The 24,523-nt window shown below is 41.1% G+C and overlaps 1 protein-coding gene across 1 annotated transcript in view; it reads right to left on the bottom strand.

Moving 5' to 3' along the window:
- Positions 1 to 24,523, bottom strand: part of Patj (PATJ crumbs cell polarity complex component) — a 325,946-nt gene that overhangs the window by 199,399 nt on the left and 102,024 nt on the right. Inside the window, exons 18-22 of the mRNA XM_036177074.1 lie at positions 23,103 to 23,312; positions 19,436 to 19,552; positions 17,328 to 17,732; positions 9,060 to 9,183; positions 1,088 to 1,262 (exon numbers count right to left, since the gene is read on the bottom strand). Coding sequence (XP_036032967.1) covers positions 1,088 to 1,262; positions 9,060 to 9,183; positions 17,328 to 17,732; positions 19,436 to 19,552; positions 23,103 to 23,312 — 1,031 coding nt within the window. The remainder of the gene's footprint in view (positions 1 to 1,087; positions 1,263 to 9,059; positions 9,184 to 17,327; positions 17,733 to 19,435; positions 19,553 to 23,102; positions 23,313 to 24,523) is intronic.

Below are 24,523 nucleotides of genomic sequence, written 5' to 3'. Positions count from 1 at the left end.
TTACTAGCCTCTTTGCATGTCCAGGATTCTCAACGTTACCCTGTTCCTGCCATGTCCAATTTCTGAACTTTCTGTTCCATTCTCAACTCACTGATTTGCACCCAGCACCAAAACAACATCAACAAAACACAAACAAAGCAGCTCTGTGCTTAAGGAGCCCCATGAAAATGTTTCTCTTGGGCATCTTATCTTTGGCATCTCTGTAGCTCTCCCCTTGGTTTGCAATCCATCAACTTCCTTACACCTTTTCTTTCTGCCCCTACCTCCCCTTCTTCTCTCCAGTCAAGCCTAGAGCACCCTGTGTGGCAGGACTTTGAAAGCTCACATTCTTCTCACTGCTTGAGGTTCCCTGGATGATCCTTCAAACCTGGGAGCTTCATCGCTACTTGACCATGTTCTCAATGACACATCAGAATATACATTAATCCCAAATTGATATATCCAATGAATTCCATTCATTTTGTGAATTTAAGGATATTTCAATCCTCAACATGGCCCCCAAATAACCTGATAACTTTCCTGCCAACCTGTTTTAAAGATCGGCCTTTATCTTGTCAAAGAATTAACGCCCCATGATCTAGCTTCCTACTCCAGAACCATGAGGCTTATGTACTATTATATGAGTCTACACATCCTTTTGTCCTCAAGCCACTTGCTGGCCTGTTAATAGAAACTGTAAATTAATATCCCATTCTCTAATCAAATACTGTGTGCAATCCATTTTGTGAATAAAAATATAAAATTCTATTTGTAATCTAATTTCAAGTACTATGTCAACTTTTAATAGTAATTGTCTAATACAGATTTAGTTATAATATCCTTCTATATTTTCTAAATGTTACACTAAAATTTCACATTGTTCAGAAACAAAAGCCAAACCAGGAACCAGCTATAAGGGAAAGGGAACACAGGGGAGGGTCTGTGGGTGGGAAATGAGAATAAAGGAGAAAGTCACATACGTAATAAAATGACACAATGAAACATATTCCTTTATGTGACAACTTAATGATAATAAATGGTAGACACACTGCTCTGTGTAACTTAACAACAGTTTTCAAAGGAAGAAGAAAGAGGCAGGACAGCGTACCATGCAGCATTTCCATATCTCGAAGACACTGTGCCCATGTGTGACGAAGGCTTGGAGACAACCCGGGCGCTGGGGAGTCGGTACAAAGGCAGATCTTCTTGCTCTCTTCTTTGGGCCACAGCTGGAAGATCGACGAGCATGCCAGGACCTTGGACATCACTTGGAATCATCATGCCTGAAGAATCCAGATGATAGGAAATAAAGACACAGTAATTCAACAAATTGTTTAAGGATGTCCACTATAGGTATGGCCCTTCCAGCTGGCAGATGGATGAAATTAAAGTACAGAGGTGAAAGCCTTAATACGGGATGTGGAGAGCATGAAATAGGAAGGGGATGGGGCTGCACAGAGGAAGTTACATTTCCAGCGTGTCCTCACAGCAAACAAACAACAAACAAAACTAGGCACTTTATCAATGTCATTACTCCATCAGATCAACTCCCTTACATTTTCTAATTGTACTGCAAAGTTTTCCTTTCTCACCCTGGTCATGAGTACTCTGCCATTTATTCATGAAAACAAAATGGCCCCATGGAATAACAACAAAGTAAGAATTCTTACAATTTGAAAAGCTTAGTTTAGAAACTTCAGAATTTTTTTCCTATCTGTTGACTCATTCTATTTCTACAGATAATTGTAAGAAAGAAAAGGCATTATTAACTATATTTTATGAAAGGGGAAATTCAGGTTAAGGAGTTTGCTAACTGTTAGTCGGTGCATGTATGTGCAAGCAGGGTGCACAGATGCTACAGTGCACGTTTAGGTCAGAAGACAACCTTTAGGACTTGATTGTCTTAGGTCATCAGGCTTTGCAGCAAGTGCCTTTTACTGCCAAGCCATTTTGCTGGCCCAATGTATACCTGGCCACTAAAGTACAGAAATTACCATAATTTGTTTAAATGTTTATCTTTTTAGGCCATGTTCTTATTCTTATTTTAATTTACTTATGGGGGAGTATACCCAAGTGTGCAGAGATGCATGCATGGGTACATGCTTTGGGAGGCAGAACAAGACATCAGCTGTCTTCCTCTAACACTTCTGGCCTTACTGTCTTGTGACAGGGGCTCTCACAGAACTGGAAGCTCACCGCCCATCTCATCTCAGATTACAAGCACATATGCCCAGCTTTTTATACAGATGTTGGAGATTTTAACTCAAGCTCTTATGCTTACAAAGCTGGCTTTCCCTCCCAGTGAGTCATCTCCCCAGTCCCTTACGTTAATTCTTATTTTTTCTTTCTTTTCTTTTTTTCTTCATAGGGTCTCACTATGTAGCCCAGGGTAACCTCAGACTCACAAAGACCTGTCTGTCTCTGCCTCCCAAGTGCTGGGGTAAAAGGTATATGCCACCATGCCTAACAAAGATTTATTTTTAATTATGTATATGTGGGTGAATATGTATGCTCACAGAAGCTAGAAGATGGCATTAGATTCCCTGGAGCTAGAGTTACAGGTGGTTATAAGAGACCCAATTGTGGTGGGTGCTGAAAACTCTGGTCCTCTGTAAGAGTAGTAAGCATTCTTAACCACTTAGCCATATATCCAACCTTCATTATTATTTTTAATTTTTAAAATGTATTTTTGTGTGTGTATGTGTGTGTGTGTGTGTGTGTGTGTGTGTGTGTGTGTGTGTACAGTGTACATGTGGCAGTCAGAGGAAAACTTTCAGGAGTGGGCTCTCTACTCCATCTTGTGGAAGGTCTCCATGGTCCTGCTGCTGCATGAGCCTCCAGGCAATTCCCCTCTCTGCACCGGAATTTGCCCACCTCAGCACAGGAATACTGGGATCACAAAGGCATGCCAGTGCATCTGGTTTTGTTGCTTGAGTTTTGGCAATTAAACTCAAGTTTTCAGGATTCAAGGGCAAGTGCCTTTACCCAGTTAACCATCTTGTTGCTGTGTGTGTGTGTGTGCGCGCCCATCCGTCCTTCCTTTATTAGAATCTACACTGTTCATTTTGTACATGGATTTGTGTAGTGTGTATGTATGTATGCATGTTCACGTGTGTAGATGCGTTTATGTGTTCATGTGTGGATGCTTGAGACCGATGCAGTGTTTTTCTTGGTCATTCTCTTCCTTACAGAGGCTAGGTCTCTTTCTGAACTGAGAGCTTACTGCTGTAGGTAATCTGGCTACACAGCTTCTGAGGACTCACTGTCTTTGTCTCCTAAGCTCTGGAATTAAAGAAGGCTGTCACACCTAGCTGGCTTTCACAAGGTTCTGCAGATCAGAGCCTTGTCCTTCACACTTGTGCAGTAAGCACTTTTACCCTCTGAACCATCTCCCCAGCCCCAGCCTCTTATCGGTAGTTTTGGTTTCCATTTAGATGGGGTCATAACCTTGAGGCATGTTGGTAAGCAGAGAGTAACAGCTTTGGACTCTAGCTACAGGCAGATTCCATATGGGGCTTGGGATGTAGCTCAGTTGGTAGAAATGGCTGCTTGGCAAGCATGAAGCCCTGGCTTTGATCCCTAGCACCACATGAACCAGCTGTGTGGTGCATACCAATAATTCCACCACTTGGGAAGGAGAGGCAGGAGGATCAGAAGTTCACAGTAATTCTTAGCTACATAGTTGGAGGCCACCTGGGCTGCAGTCCAGAAAGCAGAGTAATTACAGACAGAAAAGCAGCAAGGTGGAAGAGCTGACTATGAACAGTTCTGTGCAGAGTCAAGCAGGCAATGGGAAACCTAGCAAGGTCCAGCTGTGGAGAACTTTGCTGTCCAGGGAGGAGCCCAACTTGCTGTACCAGGAGCCTTCCTTGAGGCCAGTGGGGCCAGCCTTAAGGACCAATGAACCATACACTGAAACAATCTCTCCCATGGCATTCTTCTTTGAAATTTGTATTCTTGAAGAAAATGTGAAATGCTATAAATTATGAAGTGTCAGTTGAAAGCTCACACATATGTAAGGAGATGGAATGCTACTTTACAGGGTTGCGTAACAATAAAGAAAGCAGCATTTATCCAAACAAAATGAAATATGAGGGCTGGAGAAATGGCTCAGAGGTTAAGAGCGCCAATTGCTCTTCCAAAGGTCCTGAGTTCAATTCCCAGCACCCACATGGTGGTTCACAACCATCTGTAATGAGATCTGGCATCCTCTTCTGTGAACATAATAAATAAAAAAAATCTTTTTAAAAAAAGAAAGAAATATGATACAGATTTTCTTCAAGATTATTATGAGGGGCCATGGCTCAGTGGGATGTTGCTTGCCACCAAGTCTGGTAACCTGAGTTCAATCCCTGGAGAGAACCGCCTCTGACTCTTTGTGAACAAGCACAAGTGGGCACACACACAACTAAATATGAAAAACAATTTGTTTAAAGTTATTTGATGTGTGTATTTTTTTTCTAAAAGATTTCTTCCAGAAGTTAAGCAAGACATTGTAATTTTTTGTTTGTTTGTTTGTTTTTGAGACAGAGTTTCTCTGTGTAGTTTTAGTGCCTGTCCTGGATCTTGCTCTGTAGACCAGGCTGGCTTCAAACTCACAGAGATCCATCTGGCTCTGCCTCCCAAGTGCTGGGATTAAAGGCGTGCACCGCCGCCACCACCACTGGGAGATGACAGGAAACTGATATGAACCCTCTCTCCCATCCTGAACTAGGCTACGAGGGCTAGGGTCTAAGTAGTTTCTCATTCTTCTCCACGTTTCTGCCCTTGTCCTCAGGTAGGCTATGCTAGTGATCCACCACTGTACCTATGCTTCAGCCTCCTGATTTTCTTCTATTTAATGGAGACTTTATTCCAGACTTTCAGGATTGCTTTGCATCTCTGCTCTGGAATCTAAAGTAGGGGCCTCCCCTTCCAGTTTCCTGAAATGTGTGAGACAGTCCAAAGCACCACCTGTGTTCCCCTCATTTGCCCAATAAAAGGAGAACAAGGCCGACTGAGGAAGCTGGGGTCCATTGAGAGGCCTGCACCCACACGAACATCAGTTTACTCATCACTGGAGTATACCTAGGGACCCAATATAAACTCTTGGCCAGTCTGTCCTCATGTTTACAAGAACACGAGGAACTTTACACCAGTTGCCTTCCTTGAATCTGTGTCTTTATCATGTTTCAGTGTCTTGACACACCAGAAAACCAGAACTGACCTGTCAGTCACAGACTTTGCACCTTCTTTTCCTTCAAACGCCACCCACACTTCACCTTGAACAACCTGTCTAGTAAACGACCACTCCTTTTGCTTTTGATCTTGTCCAGAGACTAGGTCTAAGAACAGAAACTAGACTAGAAACAGGTCTAATTAAGTGGCAATACAGCAGAGCTGGGGAGGGGAGAATAGAATCTATCATGCTCAGCTGCCTTTCCTGTCCCCAGATAGTTCACTGCCAACTGCTGGGACCTCATTTCTGTGTGGTCGTCAGAGCGTTGCCCGACAGCTCCAGGTATTGCCTGTGCACCTCAATCCAATGGGTGGGGAAGCAGAGGTAGAGCAGAGCCCAGGAGGTGGCTGGAAGTACAGCAAAGGTCCCACTTGCAGAGCAATTTCCCACAGCCACTGCTCTGCTGTGCAAGTTAATGAAAGTTAGCTATAACTTCTCATGCCTGTTGCCCAGGCCCTCTGCCCATTGCCTCCTCTCTGGCCCTTTGCCAGTGCACAAATGCCCATTTCCCACCTCTCATAGTGTTTGTTGTCACACACTTTATAGAGCTGTTCCCCATGGGCTCACAGCACCCATGAGCCCATAAAACAAATCAGGTCCCAGAGAACAATACAATTTTTAGGCAATGGCTGTAATGGACACAAAACCAGGGAGGTTAAAAAAGGCCCCTGGAAGTTAATGCTTATAGAAAAGGAATGGGGAAAATTTTCCAAACCTTTATACTTGGTGAGGTACAAGAAGAGAATGGCATGGAGAAAAAGGCAGAGCTTGAGCCGAGAAACCAGGTGGCTGTATAAGTCAGCAACAGAAACAAGTAAGCTGAAGTGTTCAACAACTACACACAAGCAGCATGTCGCCTTCTCACTTGACAAATCTACTTCCGTGCACGTTGTGGTAACAGAGCCAGTGACAAGCCTCAGCCCCACAAACTCAGCTGACCGTAAGAGACTACTCTGAAAATGGGTACAATGACAGAAATCCCTCTGGAGCGGGCAGCAAGACAGAAACAGAGATGTTTCTTTCCTGGAGTCCTGGCACACTGATAGACTGATTGTACTCCTCATTTGGAATTCCTCTTCTTATCTTTCATTGTGAACCATACTCTTTTACACGTTTGCCTTCACACTCCATGGAGAATGTGAGTACATTAAAGAAACAACATTGTGTTGGAATGCTTTTTGCTGTTGCTTCTGTTTATGTTGGTGGAGAAACCATTACATGCTCTACTACCATTGAGTCACATCCAAAGCCCAAAGTCCCTATTTTGGATTAGCCACAGGATCAGGAATAGCCCATTACACATAGGTTATCAACAAATGATTTTACAATTAATTGCCCTCCTGATGGAGTGCACATGAGCTACAGATCTGAATAGGGCTCGAAGACCCTCAGATCCAATGTGACTTTACAACTGAGAAAAGAGGGGGCTTGGAGAAGCTCCAGGCAGATTACCAGCTTAGTACAGAGGAGCCAGGTATTCAAATAGGGCCTGTTGTTTGCTGAGCAAAGCTCTCAAGAGAAAAATACAAATAAGAATGGGATCAACTCAGGATGATGCATGCTGCTGTGATGTGTATCAGCCCATATCATTATCTTCTTAGCCCAGCACGGTGAATACCAATCTAATCACGCTGTCACAGATGTATGTGCTTATGAATGGTTTCTGAGCGAGGACAAGTCCAAGAGACATAACTTTTTTTGTTGTTGTTTGTTTTTTGAGACAAGGTTTCTCTGTGTAGTTTTGGTACTTGTCCTGGATCTCACTCTGTAAACCAGGCTGGCCTTGAACTCACAGATATCCGTCTGGCTCTGTGTGCTGGGATTAAAAGCGTGCGCCACCACCGCTGCCACCACTACCAGGCTCAAGATACCTACCTTTAACAACAGTCCTCAAATGATATTGTCAAGAATAACTACCTAGGGTCTTGCAAAGCTGAATGGTACTCCCTCAACTCCTCTCTGAGAATCTATAGACAATTAATTGTTTATAGGAGAGGGAATATCCTTTTCTTTAGTAATGTAACCACTGATGACGAGTTGTCCATGCTCCTATAAATAACAGCCCACCCATTATTTGTAAGAAACCCTAAAGAATCTCAATGGGTCACTAGGGAACAAAGTCATGAGTGTAGAAAGGTGACAGTTGGAAAGAGGAAGAGGGTCATTAGGAGTGAGAGGGGCACAAGAGAACAATGGAGGTGAGTATGACCAAAGCACACTACACATCTGTTTAAGACATAATCCACCCTAGCATGTATAATTAATACATAGTAATCAAAACCAAGGATAATATTAAATGGTATAGAGCTTTTGAAATAGAGACTCAAAACCTGTGGGGAAAGTTTATTTTCATACACAGTCATGCAGAAATATAGTTGGAAGATTTGATCTAATGGTAATAAAACTGGATAGAATTAGAAAGGAAGGGACGGAGTGAGGGAGGGACAAGGAGAGGGGCAGGGAGAGAGGAGAGGGGGGAGGGAGGAAAAGAAGGAAGGAAGAAAGGAAGCAAGCAGGATAATATGGCTCGAAGTAGACATCTGTAAAATAGCAGCAGTGACCAGGCCAATGCGGTCTGCTCATTCTTGTCATACACTGTGAGCGAGTAAGTACTTATTAATCAGAGAACCAAGCAAATGGGAAGAACTTTACAAAGTAGATTTCCTATAGGCTGGAGGGGGAATAAAAGCTCTATTCTTGGCCAGGTGGTGGTGGCACACACCTTTAATCCCAGCACTTAGGAGGCAGAGCCAGGTGGATCTCTGTGAGTTTGAAGCCAGCCTGGGCTACCAAATGAGTTCCAGGAAAGGCACAAAGCTACACAGAGAAACCCTGTCTCGAAAAAAACAAAAAACAAAACTCTATTCTCCCAGCTAGGATCCTGAAAAGTTGCACAGACTCATCTAAACACAGAGTTCCATGGTGACTGCCTGCTCTGGTCACTCACAGGGGCTAACCAGCTTTCTCTAAGTGCTATCAGGGCTCCTTTCTGTAGTTGCCACTGAACACACTGGTGACCTCACACCAAACTGTCATTACTTTCTGAAGCCCTCTCCCCTCCACGTCTGACATGTGAAATGTCATCGCAGAGAGCTTTTCCCAAAACAAAGTCTAACAGTAAAAGATAGCAAAGATCCTTAACAGCTCTGAGTCCCAGGGTGAGGACTGAACAGTCTTACCCATGATCTCAATAGAATAGCAACAGCCAGTATTTCACTGTTGGATGAATTAAAGAAAAAAAAAATCTTTTAAAGTTGAGGCTTCAGAAGTATATGAAAGTTGCTATTCTGGAGTGTCAAAGAAAGGTCTAATACTTTCAGAACTCTTTAATGGAACCTAAGTTATTAATGTATTAGAATCAACTATAATTTATGGTGAAGAAAATGCTTCATAAATGTTTAAAATATGCACCTCTTTATTAATATTTAACAGCTCCATCCAATGAGCTAGCAATTCCATTTACTAGCATTGGAGACTTTAACATATATTAGTAGAGACGTAGTTCATTATAAGGGAGTAGTCTCACTTCCAATCTATGCTGTGACACAAAGCAGAATGAAGCAGAGAATATGAAGCCTTCTCGGTACACAGAAATCAAAAGATCAAGTTGAAATCTCAGACAAAGCTGTTCTAAAGCAGATTAAGTGATAAACAGTTTTAAATTCAAAAGATCATAATGAGGTCATGGAAGGGATTGGAGGGAGAAAAAGAAAGGGGGAAACAATGTAATTATGTTTTAATTCCAAGAAATCAAGAGCAGCATGATGAATGTAAATGTGACAGTATAATACATTGTATATAAAGAAAGCGCAAGGGCAGCAAATAGTCTAACTTGTGTGTATAAGAAACAAAGCCCACAAACCTAAATTCAGGCTGTTGGTTGTTAGTGAATGAAGATGTTCCATGTCATCAAATCTGCCGTGCAGAGCATTTCCTTCAGAGGAGGGTATGGGTGACCGGGAATCAAGGCCAAACGTTTCTGTCATCTTGAAAGGAAGAAAACCAGAAATTTGGCATGATGAGAAGCAATGAGAACACCATAATGTTATTCAAACCAGATAGCGAATACATGGAACACTGGGGCTGCAAGCTGCTGCACACACCACACCTCCAGGGGGTTTACCTGTCATGAATTGCAACAAATACTGCATGAGCCCAGACACAGACACCTAGGTATTTAGTAAGAGTTTTGATTTTAAGCATGAACAAATGGGTATAAATGATCATATTCCAGAGCACACAACGAGAAGACCTGGTTGTTAATCAAGTCAGCTGGCAAAGTACAGCATCCTAGATGTGTTCTTCATACACTACAATGTCACTGCTACTTCTCGGCCTTTGCTCTGCTTCCCTACACTCCTGTCTTGTTTGGTTGCTGTACTCATTTTTTGTTTTCCAGAGAGGGTCTGACTGAGTGGCCCAGGCTGGCCTTGAACTCTCAGCCTTCCAACAGCTGGATGATAGGCACACACCAGATGCCTATCATGTGGACTGGCCCAAAATAGAACTTACAGACTGACAAATAGTGCTGATGATTTAGTGCCCTTTCCTCCTGTCTTCCCTTTATGGGAGTGCCTTTTACGAGTTTTTAAAGTTATATTCTGTTGGCGTGCTGAAACACTTGTGCCTCCCCCAAAGTCTTATCTTAGATCAAACTGCTCAAGGGGGCTAAACAGTGAGACAGACTTTAAGCTGAAGGCAACTGAAACACAGCAGGTACAAAAGGATCACCTTGTTCCTTACAGAAAGACAGAATCAAAATCTTGTTGTGAAAGACATTCTCCCTGCAGGCAAAGGGAAAGCAGCATCTTCCTCTCCAAGCAGAAAATCAGAAGTCTTAAGCCTCCCCCTAACACTAGGTCACACTTTCACGACTTAGTATTTCTTGGCAATTGCATATCTGAGTAACTGACTCTATAGCTTCTTAGAGTCCTCCCTTATAGGGCTCCCATGCTATATGAACTTGTGAAATAATCATGCATACTTTTCTCTTGTTCATCTATCTTAGTGCAATTTCATTGCAGGGCTCTGCAAGGTTGGAAACAGGATTTGTCTGCCCCCACAGCTCCCAAGTAGAGATGCTAGGAGGCAGGCCTCTAGCAAGGTGATCGGGTTATGGAAGCCAAGCCTTTATGAAGGAAATCTGTGACCTGGAAGAAAAGACCCAGTGAGAGACTTCTAGATAACCCCTTAATAGAAACTCCCACTTAGGAATCCTAAATCAAACCCTTCCCAAAGCATGGATGCTACTGACACCCTGATCTTAGGCCTCTCAGCCTCCAGAAGGTAAGAAATAAATTTCTGATGTTAAGCAATAAATTTCTCATGTTAATAAGTCACCCCAGTAAATGGTATGTCCATTATAGCAGCTCACAGACATAGATATAGAACATAAATTGTCATAAATGTCTAAGAGCATAAATTAAAAGTTTATGCTCACAATATAAATATATTTAATTAATTTAAGTGAATAGCATTTTTTAAAAAAATGTTTTGTTTTACTGTTTGCATTCAGAGTCTAGCTCTATAAGCCTGGCTAGCCTCAGTTTGTAATCCTCCTGCCTCCAACTCCTGACTGTTGGAATTACAAAAGTATACCACCATGCAGGGTACCACTGTTTTTTTTATTGTTTGAGAATTTGATGGTTCAAAATAAAAATAGAACATTTATATTTTCTAATATATCCACTTTCTATAGAATTATAAGTCAGACTTCAGTGCTGATTAACTGCTAGCTAATTCCTGCCAGCTTTCCCAAACGAAACAAACCATGAACTCAGAGGACATGATTTCAGATGGCCAGTGGAGCTGACAATGCAGCATGCAGCTCAAATATTACATGGGGGTGAGAAGTAAGTAAGGTATGACTGGAGTAAAAGCAGTAATAACTCCTCAGAGAAGGGAAAGGAGGAGATGGAAAGCAGTGCTTAAAAAGATGTGGAGTACTTAAAAAGGAAAACAGTTTGCAATAGTTTTGGCTGATTGGAGTATTTCAGACTGTCAGTGGTAATTCTGCTGTTAGTAACTGGTAAGCAAGAAAAGTCACTCCAAATCTGCATTTCAGTAAAGCAGATTTGACTTTTACTACTTTTATTTAATTGTATGTATTTGGGTACTTTGCCTGAATGTTTATGTGTGCTCCTTGGTGCCTGCCTGATAGGTACTGAACTCAGGTCCACTAGAAGGGCAAGCAGTGCTTTTAATTGCTGAACTAGCTCTCTAGCCCTCAGGGAAGCAAACTGAGGTTAGATGGTTAGATCTTTAGAAAACTGAATTTGGGTTTTTTTATAAATAAGAGAAAAAATGAATATACTGTCATTCTGGTAATAATCCTAAGGAAAAAAAAAAAAAAACACAAACCAAAAAACAAGACTTTTAAGAAACAGGCAGAGGTTGCAATATAGGTTTCCACAGAACATATTGGGTCAGTGAGCACATAGAAAGATGCTTAACATTACTTAACACTCATTAATGAAATTCGTATCAGTGTCATAAGGAGGTAGGTGTGGTGGTGCATGTCTGTAATCTCAGCTCTACACTCCAATACTCAAAGAAGTCTAAGGCAAGAGAACCTAGAATTTACAGCCAGCCAGAGTGCTGTTTTAAATCTGAACTGTCTCTACAGGTCATATTTGAAGACTGCGAAACCTGGAGGTTTTTCACTAGGGAGGACCCTCTCAGGGCTCCAGCCACCTCTGGCTCCAGCCTATGTTTTCTGCTCTCTGTTCACACCACCACTGAACAAACTTCTCCCACACATGCCTGCCACCAAAAACTGTTCCCACCATTGTGCCTCCCCTGCTACAATTAACAGGGAGAAATCTACTCAAAACCATGAGCTAAAGTAACCCTCTCTTCTTTAGGTTTTCTGTTGGGTGGCTGTCCTCTCCCAGCAACAAGGCCGGTAACTACTGCACTGGCAGATGGGCACACTTGCTATTTACAAACACAAACTTTAAAAACTCAGGCAAGCCAGCATTAACAAGAGTGTGGAGAAGCAGGACACTGAACACTGCACAGGATGATTGCTCTGACAAAAAACTAACCCTAACCCATCTGATGGCATCAACATGAGATCAGAACCAGAGAATGAAGAATTCGGACCCAGGCTTGGCTGATGGCGACACTGTCTAAGGTCCTTTTCAAGGTCTTTCTTTCCTGTTGGTTTGTAAGTCAGGGTCTAGCTCAGCACTAACTTCAAATTTCCTATGCAGCAAAGGCTGATCCTGAACTCCTGATCCTCCTGCCTCCACTACCCAAATGGTGGGATTCCAAGCACCTGGCTCATACACCCCATGCCCCACCATGCTCAGCTACTGCCAACACATTCCTAAGGGTCACTTTCATTCACACCCATGCTTTACATGCCCCACAAACACGGAGATTTAATTTACGATGTGGAGCATTTGTTAGTTCTGCAATCATTCAGACAGGGCACTTCTGACAGAATACTTGCCTAACAAGCATTTCCACTAATAGGCTGGGCCAACTCCTGTTTTAGGACTTCACGAACTTCATATTCAATAGACTGTAATTGTAATTTCGCTCTCTTAAAAACCTGCCTTCGAGTCCTTGAAATGCCTACTGGTCACTGTGACCTGTGCACTCACACAGTGATGCTGTCATTCCCAAATCAACACCAGGACCCTTTGGAGAGTTTCCAATTGTGATTTAGGCCGGCAACCTAAAAGAACTGAAAACAAGACTTGAACAATATTTATAAACCAATATTTATAGCAACATTACCCATGAAGCATTAGGGTAGAAGTCTGGATACATGGCTCTACCGGGGGCTGCACTGATCAACCTGGCCTTTCCCTGATGTATAGAGAAGAAACACAGCTCCCTCTCTAAAAGCAAGAATATGACTGGCAAAGCTGGTAATGGCCTGAGGCCAGGGCCTTGGGGGAACTGTGGCTTCGGATCCCAAGAACCCAATCAACCTACCATATTTGGCTCTGGTTACCAGTCCCAAGATTGCTGTGTGTTCGATTTATAATGCTCTTGAGATACCCTGTGTTGCCCTTGTGCAACATTGTTTAATTAGCTTCCTGCTGACTTAGTCCCATTGTATGGCAGACTGCTTTCTCTGTCCCATTTCTCTCCTAGAAATAGTATATATAGTGCGATACTAAGTAATACACTACTTTGGCCTAAGATACAGCCTGTACAAGACCTCCCAGTCCCAGACTTCTTATCTTCTCTATCTTCTATCATTATCTTCTGATCTTATGGTCCTCTCTCTCAGGACCCTATCACTGAAGAACAACCTGATGGTCCCGGACATGGCTCGGTAGCTAAAAGCACTCACAGCTCCTATAGAGGACTCGGGTTCAGTACCCAACATCTACATGGAAAGTCAAAATGTGGCACATGTGAAAACATTCTCAGAAACTGTGAGTTGCTACAGAGGTGATTTTAAGCTAAAGATGTCACGTATTTTGAACTTTCCTCACATGACTGAAAGCAGCAGTTTTGGCTGGCCAGCAACACATGCCTATGAGCTCAGCACCTGAGAACCAGAGGCAAGTCGATGTCAAGGCTGGTAACAGTCTGATCTACACAGTAAGACCCCATCTCAAAAAACACAAAGGCAGGAGGGAGGAGTGGCAAGAGGCACTTGTGGGAAAGAAGCTGTTACATGTCATGGCAGCTGGTTCTACTCCCAGAAATAACAGTAGGCCTAATCGGCATGCACGCCCGAGGACAGCAGCACCTCAGACACCTAAAGAAATAAACACTGCCACAAATTTCCACATCTCAGGATTGTCCCCTAAACATTCATTTGTGTTTCCTAAACACACCTATTGGTTCTTCCCACAGAAACCTTTCCTTGTTCTCTGCTAACGTCTTCTCCCACTTTAACTGACAGTCTCCTAGGTCCAACCCGAAAGGGACAAAAGGAAATACTTCCCATTGAGACATACAGGGTAAATTATTCTGCCTTAATGAGGATGTCTGACACACACTGCGACATGAATGAACCTGGAAGAGCTTATGCTAATAAATAAATCAGACATATAATGATAATGTTCCCAACTTCCCTTCTGTGAAGAGTCAGTTCCTAAACAGAAGACAGGATTATAGTTACTGCTGGGGACAACAGGCAGGGGAGGCACTCATTGTTCCCTGCTCTCAGGGCTTACGTAAAGGAAGATGGGGTCCTGCGATGGACAGAGATGGTCGTCACACAACAGTGTAACTGTATTTAATGCCACCAAACTAGACGCCCCAAAAGTACATAATACAGACATCAACACAATTTTGGCGGGGGTTGGGGGCAGATCCAGGAACTTTCATGGTTCACCTTTTAACTAAAAATAAGAATATGTGGGTAGTGGAGGAGGATCAACGGTTGAACTTCTTGGGTATTATTTGGATATCACAAACACAGCCTTGCAAAGACAGAAGCAACATTGTTCCTCTATATTCTTGAGGGTAGCCCCTAAATAGGTGCTGGGAACTACATGTTCTTAAGTCATCTGAATATAGTTTTAAATCCTCAGGGATTATAATGATATGTCATACATGTTAATATTATAGGCTAAATACCTTAGTTTAATCCAAAGTATTTATAACTTTCAGGCTATACAAGTACATATGAAACAAACAAATTCTGGTTTGGGACTTAGTTCTCACTCCTAGCATACTTCATTGCATATTGCACATCCTCCAAAAAGTCTGTACCACTTCTGGTACCAAGTATTTCAGATCAGGGAGACTCAACCCAAACTGGATCATGGCTTACATGATTAAGTTATGGTTCCTGAGGTCCATCAGTACTGAGAAGCAAATAAAGGTCCAAGCCTACCCTGCCATCACTGTAGAAGACATTCTGTAGATTTTGAAATATCAGTGGTTAAGTATAAATACTATGAACACATATTTGGCTATTTTAATCTACAATCTTAACAGTTTATGTGTGGAAATGGACCAGTACTTCATACTGATTTTTATTTGGAGGTCTAAGTTACTCTTTCTATATAAGAAAATGGTCATAACAAACAAGAACAACTGAATTAGGAAAAGAAACAAGACAAAAGTAAGGCACTGTGCTGGTTTCAACGAGGCTGTCCCAGTGGCTCGGATGTTGAGTACTCAATTTCTTTTTGGTAGTACTGTCTGGGTGGGCTTAGGACTCATGTGGCCTTGCTGGCAGAGAGCACTGAGGTTTCAAAGCCTGGTGACATTCCCAGGGCACTCTCTCTCTTCAAGTCTAAGATCTGAGCCCTCTGCTTTCTAGTCAGATGGGTCTGGGCTGTGTAGGAAAGTTAACTGAGTATAAGCCAGAGAGCAAGCCAGTAAGCAGTAAGAATTTCTGCTCCAGTTCTTGCTTGGCTTCCTGCCTTGACTTCCCTCAATGATGGATTGTGACCTGGAAGTAGAAGCTGAAACAAACCTTTCCTGCCCCAGGCTGATTTTGGTCAGTGTGTTTTATCACAGTAGCCAAAAGCAAAGTAACAAGTGCAAATTAAAGAACTACCGTATCTCAAGCAAGCTACCTAAAAATGAAGATGATGTACTTGGAAGTCTTGAATGATCTGAAAGTGATTGTTGCGAACAGAGAGACAGACATTAAATATGCACTGAAATAATTTGAATGAAATTATAATTGAAGGCACATATATGCAAAAATTAGCCTGATATAACTTTTAAGATATGAATGTTTGACTAATGTATTGAGTAAATATTCTGAATATCTACTTGAAATTGTCTTTTATTTAGATGAGTAAAATTTTTCTTTTTATGGGAAAAAGCAGCCACAGCAAGAATGTGTGCACATCTTCAGTAATCTCTAATTCTAGTATGCTTATGTAAGTGAATATTCAGTATCAAACTGAGCACTTAGGACCCAGGGAAGGGCTGGCAAAGAGAGAAAGCCATTGTCACTGGAGTATACCGGGCAACTGTCAGGCACTATTTCCCACATCCAAGATCATTCACAAATGACAAACATCCATTCCCTGGTAGGCTGGCGAGAACCCTCTGCTGAGGGGAATCCTTGAGGCTTCATCACTACAGCTAGGATAGCACCAGCAGAGGGACCCACAGGATTTGCAGGAGGGAAAGAGATGAAATGTCCAAGGAAGACAAGGGAGAAGGCCCAACTTCAGATTGCTTTGATCATCATGCAGAAAGGGATCGGACTGAGCACAGGGAGCAGGGGCCTGTGTGTGAGCACAATACCAGCGTAACTTTAAAAGATACCCTCTAGAGCAGGCAAGGTGGCTCAGTGGTTGAGAGCACTTGCTAATCTTGCAGAGGATCCTGGTTTGATTCCCAGAGTCCATATGGCAGTTCATAAGCATCTGTAACTCCAATTTCATGGGATCGGACATCCTGTTCTAGCCTCTCCAGATACCAGTCATGGACATGGTGCATATATACACATGCAGGCAAAATACCTATGCACATAATAAAACTAAAACCAAACTTAAATAAATAAATAAAAACACCATCTATACTAACTTTCTTCTCATTAGTCTGAGATTAATTCAGGCCAGAAAATAAACAAATTTTTAAAAACATTAAAATATTCAACAGGCAACTAATTAACTATAATTTTATTTAAAAATCAAGTTTGCTGGTAACTTAATAGTAAGGATAAACCTATTAAAAGGTAGTACTTCCTGCTAAGTTGTAAATAGGCACAAATCTCAAATCTCTCTGGTACATACTGCTGAAGCATCACATATAAGCCAGGAAAATGTTGTGAACAGAAAAGATATAAGCATAATACACTTTGTGTTAATTTTGCCTTGATTTGCCCTGATATACATACTATACAAGAAACACACAACCACATTTCCCTAAGGGAATTTAAAAGAAAATCTTAATGATTAAAAGAACTCTTTATTGAACTGAGAAATTAGAAGAAAAATATCACACACACAAAGCATAGTGAAAAAAACCACTCAACCAGCAAGGTAACCACAGCTCACAGATTGTAGAGAAGTGGTGTGATATGAAAAGGATGACTTTATGTGCACAGCCACGCTCCTGGCAATGCATTTTGTAAGCCATCCTAACTGTGAAAAGCCCATTTCGTTTCTGCTTTATCTGTGGGAGTGTCATGAGCGAGGGAGGGCCAAAGCGAGGAGGAGATAGAGGCTGTGTAGCAAAGCCCTACCATGTCTGTGGTGCTGTAGCTGTACTGCTGCATCTCCTGGGAATATACACTCCTCATGGACTCTGCATCGTGACACTCAGGTGCTCCACCTCCTGAGAGGTTAGTATGCAGCCACTGTGTGCCAACCTGGAGTTCCTGCCTAGGAGGTGCATGTGTGGCCTCCTGAATGTGCGGTGGTGGGTGTAACTCCATGGCCCGGAGGTGATCTTGATAGAGTTCATATTCTTCATCAACAAGCATCTCTCTTTCCTCACCCCCTCCCTCCAGGGGAGGGCTCAGAAATTCATGCATTTCCCAGGCTTCTGAGCTGGTATCAATTTCTTTTGGTTGGAATTGCAAAGACTTTCCCAAATCTAGAAATGGTTCATCCACAAGTTCTTCAAGATACGGCTCATCTCTAAATCCCTGTAAAATAGAAGTTTTTAAAAAATGTTAAGTTCTACTTGTCTTAAATCTGCACTATACACCTCAACCTGAAAAAGTACCCACTTAACTGCAGTACACTGCCTTAGTCAACACATGATCAGTTAGCTGTGCTTCTGGTCACCAAACAGGAAGAAGCTGCACTCATTCTGCAAAGCCCAGAAATCAGATGTGGAGTACAGAGGTGGAAGCCTGCATTGCCAAGGTGAACTGAAAGCTCCATCATATATTAACTACCCGACAATTCTCCATCGCCATGGTTAAAATGCTGCACCAAATATCAACTCGTCCCTAACACAAAATGTAGTTCATAAATGCAAAGTCATTCCATACTTAAGACAGTAAAGTCTGAAAAGCTCAGTGTGGTCAACCCTGAGTAACTAAAAAGAAGTCAAGGCTATCTGAATGTTCAAAACACTTTCTTTTATATTTTTGGTAGGGTTGGGGATTGAACCTAAGGCCTTGCATATGCCAGGCAACATTCTAGTGCTAAGCTATACCTCTAGTATTCCTTAAAAAACAAAACAACAACAATAATAATCCTTCATAAATTAAAGACATAGCTATATCCCTCAAGTACTTGAATATAATTTGCTTTTAATAAGCCTTATAGGAGAAACAAGATTTTTTTCTACACTGAGAATACTATGAAGAGGAATGAATACGGAGTAGCTTCTGCTGAGCCACTGCCCTAACTCTGGGGAGCCTGTGGCTGTTGAGCACGGAGGCCTAATCCCCTGTAGATCAACACTCATTCCTATTGTAAGCCCCATCCATTCAGCACTACCTAGTGTAAATTCCTACAATCAACCTGCCCACCTGCTTTCTTCTTATAAGTCAACAACACCATGTGGTGAAGCTTCACATTGAAACAGTGAACGAATACTGCAACCCGATTCAAAACAGTCGGAGTCAGAGGATATATTTGAAAATACTACAATTATAAAATTTTAACACAAAGTGTCTAAACTTTTAAAAGTGTGATGGACATTATGAGAATGCCTATCAGTCTGAGACACTGTACATATATGTCAGGAATGTTACTAAACAATTGTTATCAAGTAAACAAAGAATACATAGACTTTAGGAATAGGAGAGGAAGCTCAATATATACTATCTATGATTACAGTATCAAAGGGGTTTGAGTAGATACTCTTCTTTGGAAAGTATTCAATTATGAAATTGCTCCATTTTCTATAGAATTTTACATGATGTCTGTTTTCAATGATATATTCTTTCTCTCAAATTTGAGGTTTATATTAGTGCTTCAAAAGGTTTGTTCTTTTAAACATATTTTTACATTCATTAATTTAGGGTGAAGGGAGGTGTGTGCTCAGCACATGTGGAGGTCAGAGGACAACTTGTAGAGTTGGCCTTCTCCTTCCACCTTGTTGGTTCCAGAACTGAACGTCAGGCTGGAACTGAGCCATTTACAGTGTTCAATTTTAGAAAATGTCTGCATCTTCTGTCATTTAAAGAGACAATGTAAGACTAAATGAGAAAATTTAATTTAAAAAATACTAATTAAAGAGGAGGCTGGTAGGATATACCTGTGATTACAGAGGTGGGGGTAGTATTTGATTTGTAACTGTTTAGCTGAGTGAGTGAGGACAAGCTTGTGTCTTTATAGTAATGTTAACTTACAAAAAAAAATCATTCAAATGGCAAATAATTTTATCAAATACCTTTGGTGCCTCAAGGATTAAAGATGAATGTATGTCATGAACAGTTTCTGAGGGCTCACTGTTGTCTTCATTGTTGCTTGAATGTAAAATAAAACAACTTTCTTCCTTCTCATCTTCCTGAAAATGAAAACCAATTTATAATGAAGAAAATCCTTCAGCTTCAACTTCGATAGTTGTTTACTCAAAAAAGTCTATGCAAATATGAATAAAGCAAACTTTCACTCACAATGGAAAGAAAATGAACCTTAGGCCAGAAGTAATCTTTAAAGAAAAACCAGTCACCCAGAAAAAGGCCTTGCAGATACAGCTATGATGTGATCTCTGTGCCAAGCATAGGCTTAGGTACTTTAACATTCAAGATAGTCATTAATAGGTACTCTAAGAGGAGGGTGCCTTATTGATGAGCAAAGGGCTCAATCAGTAATAGTCACTCAATAGTTACATGTCCAGAATCTGACTCCAGAACCTGTGTTCTCAATTACCACTCCATGTAACCCCTATTTTACAGTTCAGCAAGGTGTGTGTGTGTGTGGGGATTCATGGTGCACAGCCTTGGAACCATAGAGTAAGCCATAGCTCTACAGCCAAGACCCAGTGTGGTCTGCCTAGAGCTAAAGACACAGTGTAGTTTTTAAAGTCAATTCATTGTTTTTTCAGTCCAGTATGTTTGAGGTAAGTTTGTAGAGGAAAAGATAAATTGCTATCATGGATAAGATGAAAATATATCATTGTAGTTCTATCAGGATAGTTATTGTATGGCTTAATACTACAGAAGTAATTCTGTTCTGTTACATATCTACAGTCTTTCTGCTCCAGCCTGACTTTGGTTCTTCTTACCTATATTTTTCCTGCCTCCACATAGGCATATACCACCCTGCCCTCTTTATTCAGAGTACTCTCCCATCCCAGTCACTTTCTCTTATCTTGGCCTCCCATCCCTAACTACCCTGGCAGCCTCAGATTCTTAGGAAGAACTGTGAACCAAGTTCCAGCTCTCAATGAGGCTCCAAACCCTCTCTGGGCCATGCTCTAGGGTCTGTCTCTACAGCACTCCCTCAGCAGGAAGCAGCACAGCAAGTGCACTCTGTAGGTCACACTGCCTCAGACTTCCTAAAACTACTCAAAGGGAAAAGCTAGGTTGCTTCCGTCCCACAGTGCACACATGGTTATAGATTTTCCCATGCAGTCATGATAATCTAGCAAATAATTATGATAATCTAGCAAAGAAAATACAAAATACTTGCTACAAAAGATGAAACTCATAAAAATATGAATGTTTCCCCTCCTTAATTGATACAATACTGCACTGAGTACTTCATCTTACCATCTGTTGCCTATGGCAGTACATTTCATATTTGAAAAAGTCAAGAACCTGGTTAGTGATATACTAGACTTAATTTTCAATGATTTAATGATTTAAAGTAACTGGTGAGTGTTATATTCAGACATTCTGGTGTGTACTTCTACAGAATAAAAAAGAGGTAAAGATGGGTATGTGCCCAGCATAGGAGGGTCCCAGAAGCAACCCCCAGCACCAAAAATGTAAAAAGCAGTCCAGTGGGTTCCTAATGCAAAAACACTTAGTGCAGTACATTGTTCAACACACACACACACACACACACACACACACACACACACACACACACACGAGCCAGTGAGGTGTCTGAACTACTATCATGTAGCATGCTAATATATTTCACATATTAAAAGAATTTTAGAGTAAAAAAAGACTTTACTTCTTGATGTTCATTGCATTAAACATTTTTATAAAAGGTTCATAGACTAAAACTGGTCCACTTTATCACCGTTTGTGAAATGAGAAACTACATCAGAACTACGTAGGTGAACAACTGGGAAGGACACTGAGAAGGACTCGGGCCTCCATCTAAACATCTCCCACTGGACACTGGTGAGGCTTTTGAACCTTTAGGTCTCAAACTTACTGGGTTATTCAGGGCAAAGCTAAAAATGGGCTTCCTGAAACTCATTCTGACAACTTACCACAACCAAATGACGTTTGGATACATATACACAAACTAAACAGGACATCATAATAAAGCAAGATTACACAATAGCGTGGCTAACAAAGGGTACAAGGCTTGAAACTGTCCAATCAAGCTCATATTTTGACCCTCACCCCTTACTAATGATAAAACTCTGGAGAAAACTCTGTGTCTCCATTGGCTCATTTGTAACGAGAATGACAAGAGGGGGACTCTTAACCTTGATTTGAAGATAACATTAATTAATATATGTGATAGGCTTAAATTATGTAGTGATGTATATAATAAATGATCATTTAAAACTAGATGAAAATAATCAAGTATTTGTTTTACACTGAGAACCTCAACAACATAATTTTAAGGAACCAACAGTCAAGAACAGTAAGTAATAGGACACAATACATCAAACCATAAGATGACCTCAAGTCAGCTTGATTACAGAACAGTTGTCAGCACTAGGGTCACCAGACATGTTGATGACAGACGATGACAGGAACATATAAAAATGCCATTCCCATATGGACAAAAATAATATGGTTCATGAATTTCAGCTCACTATGACCTAACATTCTAAAATAGTAGTTCCTAACCTGTGGGTTGTGACCCCTTTAGGGTCAAATGACTCTTTCATAGAGGTCACATATCAGATATCCTGCATATCAGATATTTACATTATGATTCATAACCATAGCAAAATTACAGTTGTGAAGTAGCAAAACTAATTTATGGCTAGGGGTCACCATAACATAAGGAATTGTGTTAAATGGCACAGGGAAAGTTAAAAATGACAGCTCTAAAATTAAAATGCAAAATTATTTAATTCACATATAAGAAATATGAATAGAACTTGGGAGTCTGTTTTAGAAACCGGAAGGTACTATGGTAGGACAAGTAGCAGAACCAAGGCTAGAAATGCCAGTAGTGAGCGATCACTCAGTGTGTCACATCTGATGACTTTGCCTTTATTCCTGAAACTTGCTCTGATGCTGTAAGTCAAGGACATAAGAAACTTGCTTACTGCTCTTTAGGAACAACGGAGTCTGATTCCCAGAGCCCACATAAGGTGGTGGTTTACAAGCATCTCTAACTACAGCTCCAGGGATTCTGATGCCCTCTTCTGGCCTCTTTGGGCACTGCACTCATATGCAAAAACTTATACACTTAAATAAAATAAATCTGAGTTAAAAAAGAAAAAAAAAAAAAGAAAGAAAGAAAGAAAAAGAAAGGGGGCTGTAGAGATGGCTCAGAAGTTAAGAGCACTGGATGCTCTTCCAGAGATCCTGAGTTCAGTTCCCAGCACCCCCATGGTGGCTCACAACCATCAATAATGAGAACTGGTGCCCTCTTCCAAATAAATAAATAACCATCTGTAGTGAGATCTGACATCCTATTCTAAATAAATAATTAATTAATTAATCTTTAAAAAATAAATTAAAAAAAAAAAAAAAGAAAAGAAACTTGCATAGGGTGAAACACATGGGAAGCAACGTGGGACAGATTTTGTGCCCAGGTGTAATTGTTTCCCCTGGTCCATGTTCTTTCCTGTACTAGTTTTAGTTCCTTTATTAACACAATTCAAGCCTTACAGGTGAGGCATATTTGTCTTCCAAATTCATGTTGCTAACTACTGCACACTTCCTATATTAACTGAGTTCAGAACTTACCACCAAAGGCTTACAGATGCCAAGGTGCACAGCACCTGGGGGCACAGCCTTCAACACTTCGACAGCCTCAGCAAGTGTGGCATTGTCCAGAGAAAACTCATTGACCGAGACTAGGCGATCTCCAGGTAAAAGTTCTCCACTTCTTTCTGCTACACCATCTGCTACCAAGGAGCGAATCACAATCACCGACCTTGTGGGATCCAAAGGGTCCTACAAATTAAATGAAAGAAAGTCAGATCCCCAAAAATAACTATGTAGGCTGAAGGAAGCTTATCTTTAACAAATCTGATTTGTTTTCCAACATGGCCAGTACTCTGTTGACACTCTATAGAGGTTTAAATCAATGAAAACATCATTCAATATATCTTATAATATCAGCTTATATCAAGGTGAAGATATAAACTTAACATGCATCTGCATGTCTGAGTGCTCAATACATGTAAATTTGTCCTTTAAACATTTGGTGACTGACCACAAGAGATCTGAGAAGAGTTAGGCCACTTTCAAGCCATAATTATATTGTGGGACAAAAACATGGCCATGACTCCCTTTGGTCCCTATGTAGGCTCTAAGAGGAGCATAAAGTGGGAAACAACACTCCATTATTCAGCTGAGCAAATACAGCATCCTTCTAGGAAACCACCTAAGCTCAAAAGAAGAAGAAAAAAAAAAAAAGAGGGAAGGAGAGATCATTTTTAAAGTGTATTTAAGAGCTGGAGAGATGACTCAGCAACTAAAAACACTTACTCCAAAATCACAGGAAACAGGGTTTAAATTCCAGTACTTACATAGTAAGTTGGATGTTGCTGCAAATACCTATACCCCTAACTCCAAATATGGCAGACACAGGAGGGAGGATTGCTAGGATTTTCTGGCTTCTAGCCTATTGGAGAAAAGAGTAGCCCAAGAATCAAAGAAAGGCCCTGCCTCAAGAAAGACGGGAATGACAGAGGAAGGCACCTGGCATCCTCTTCTAGCCTCTGAATTGTGCATAGGTGCATGCACCTTACCTACACATATACTCATATAGACAAACACGCCACAAATGTGAATAAATCTTCAGTGGTAAAGAGCTGGTCTGGCATGAGAGCAGCTTCAACACATCAGCAACACACATACATGGATGTGCTTATGGTACATGTTTTAAAGATAATCAAAATTATGACAATTTAGTGGCCTGGTCAGACTGATTCCAATATAAGATAAAGGGAATTCATGAGCAAGGCAATATGATGACTTCTCATCCAGTGGGAGAACACTGTATTATTTTATTTGAGCACAGAAGATAGTAGACATATCAATGCATGTGCTTGAGGAATACCACTCTGTAGAACAAATATATATGGAACTCAAAGTAATCCTTCTGCTTCACATAAGCCACCATACTAAGCTTACTGTCTGAATTTGACAGATGACAGAAA

Source organism: Onychomys torridus, chromosome 2 (assembly GCF_903995425.1).
Source record: "Onychomys torridus chromosome 2, mOncTor1.1, whole genome shotgun sequence".
In the NCBI taxonomy this organism is placed as follows: domain Eukaryota; kingdom Metazoa; phylum Chordata; class Mammalia; order Rodentia; family Cricetidae; genus Onychomys; species Onychomys torridus.
The sequence above is the reverse complement of the archived record's forward strand: the minus strand, read 5'-3'. Positions and strand labels throughout refer to the sequence as shown.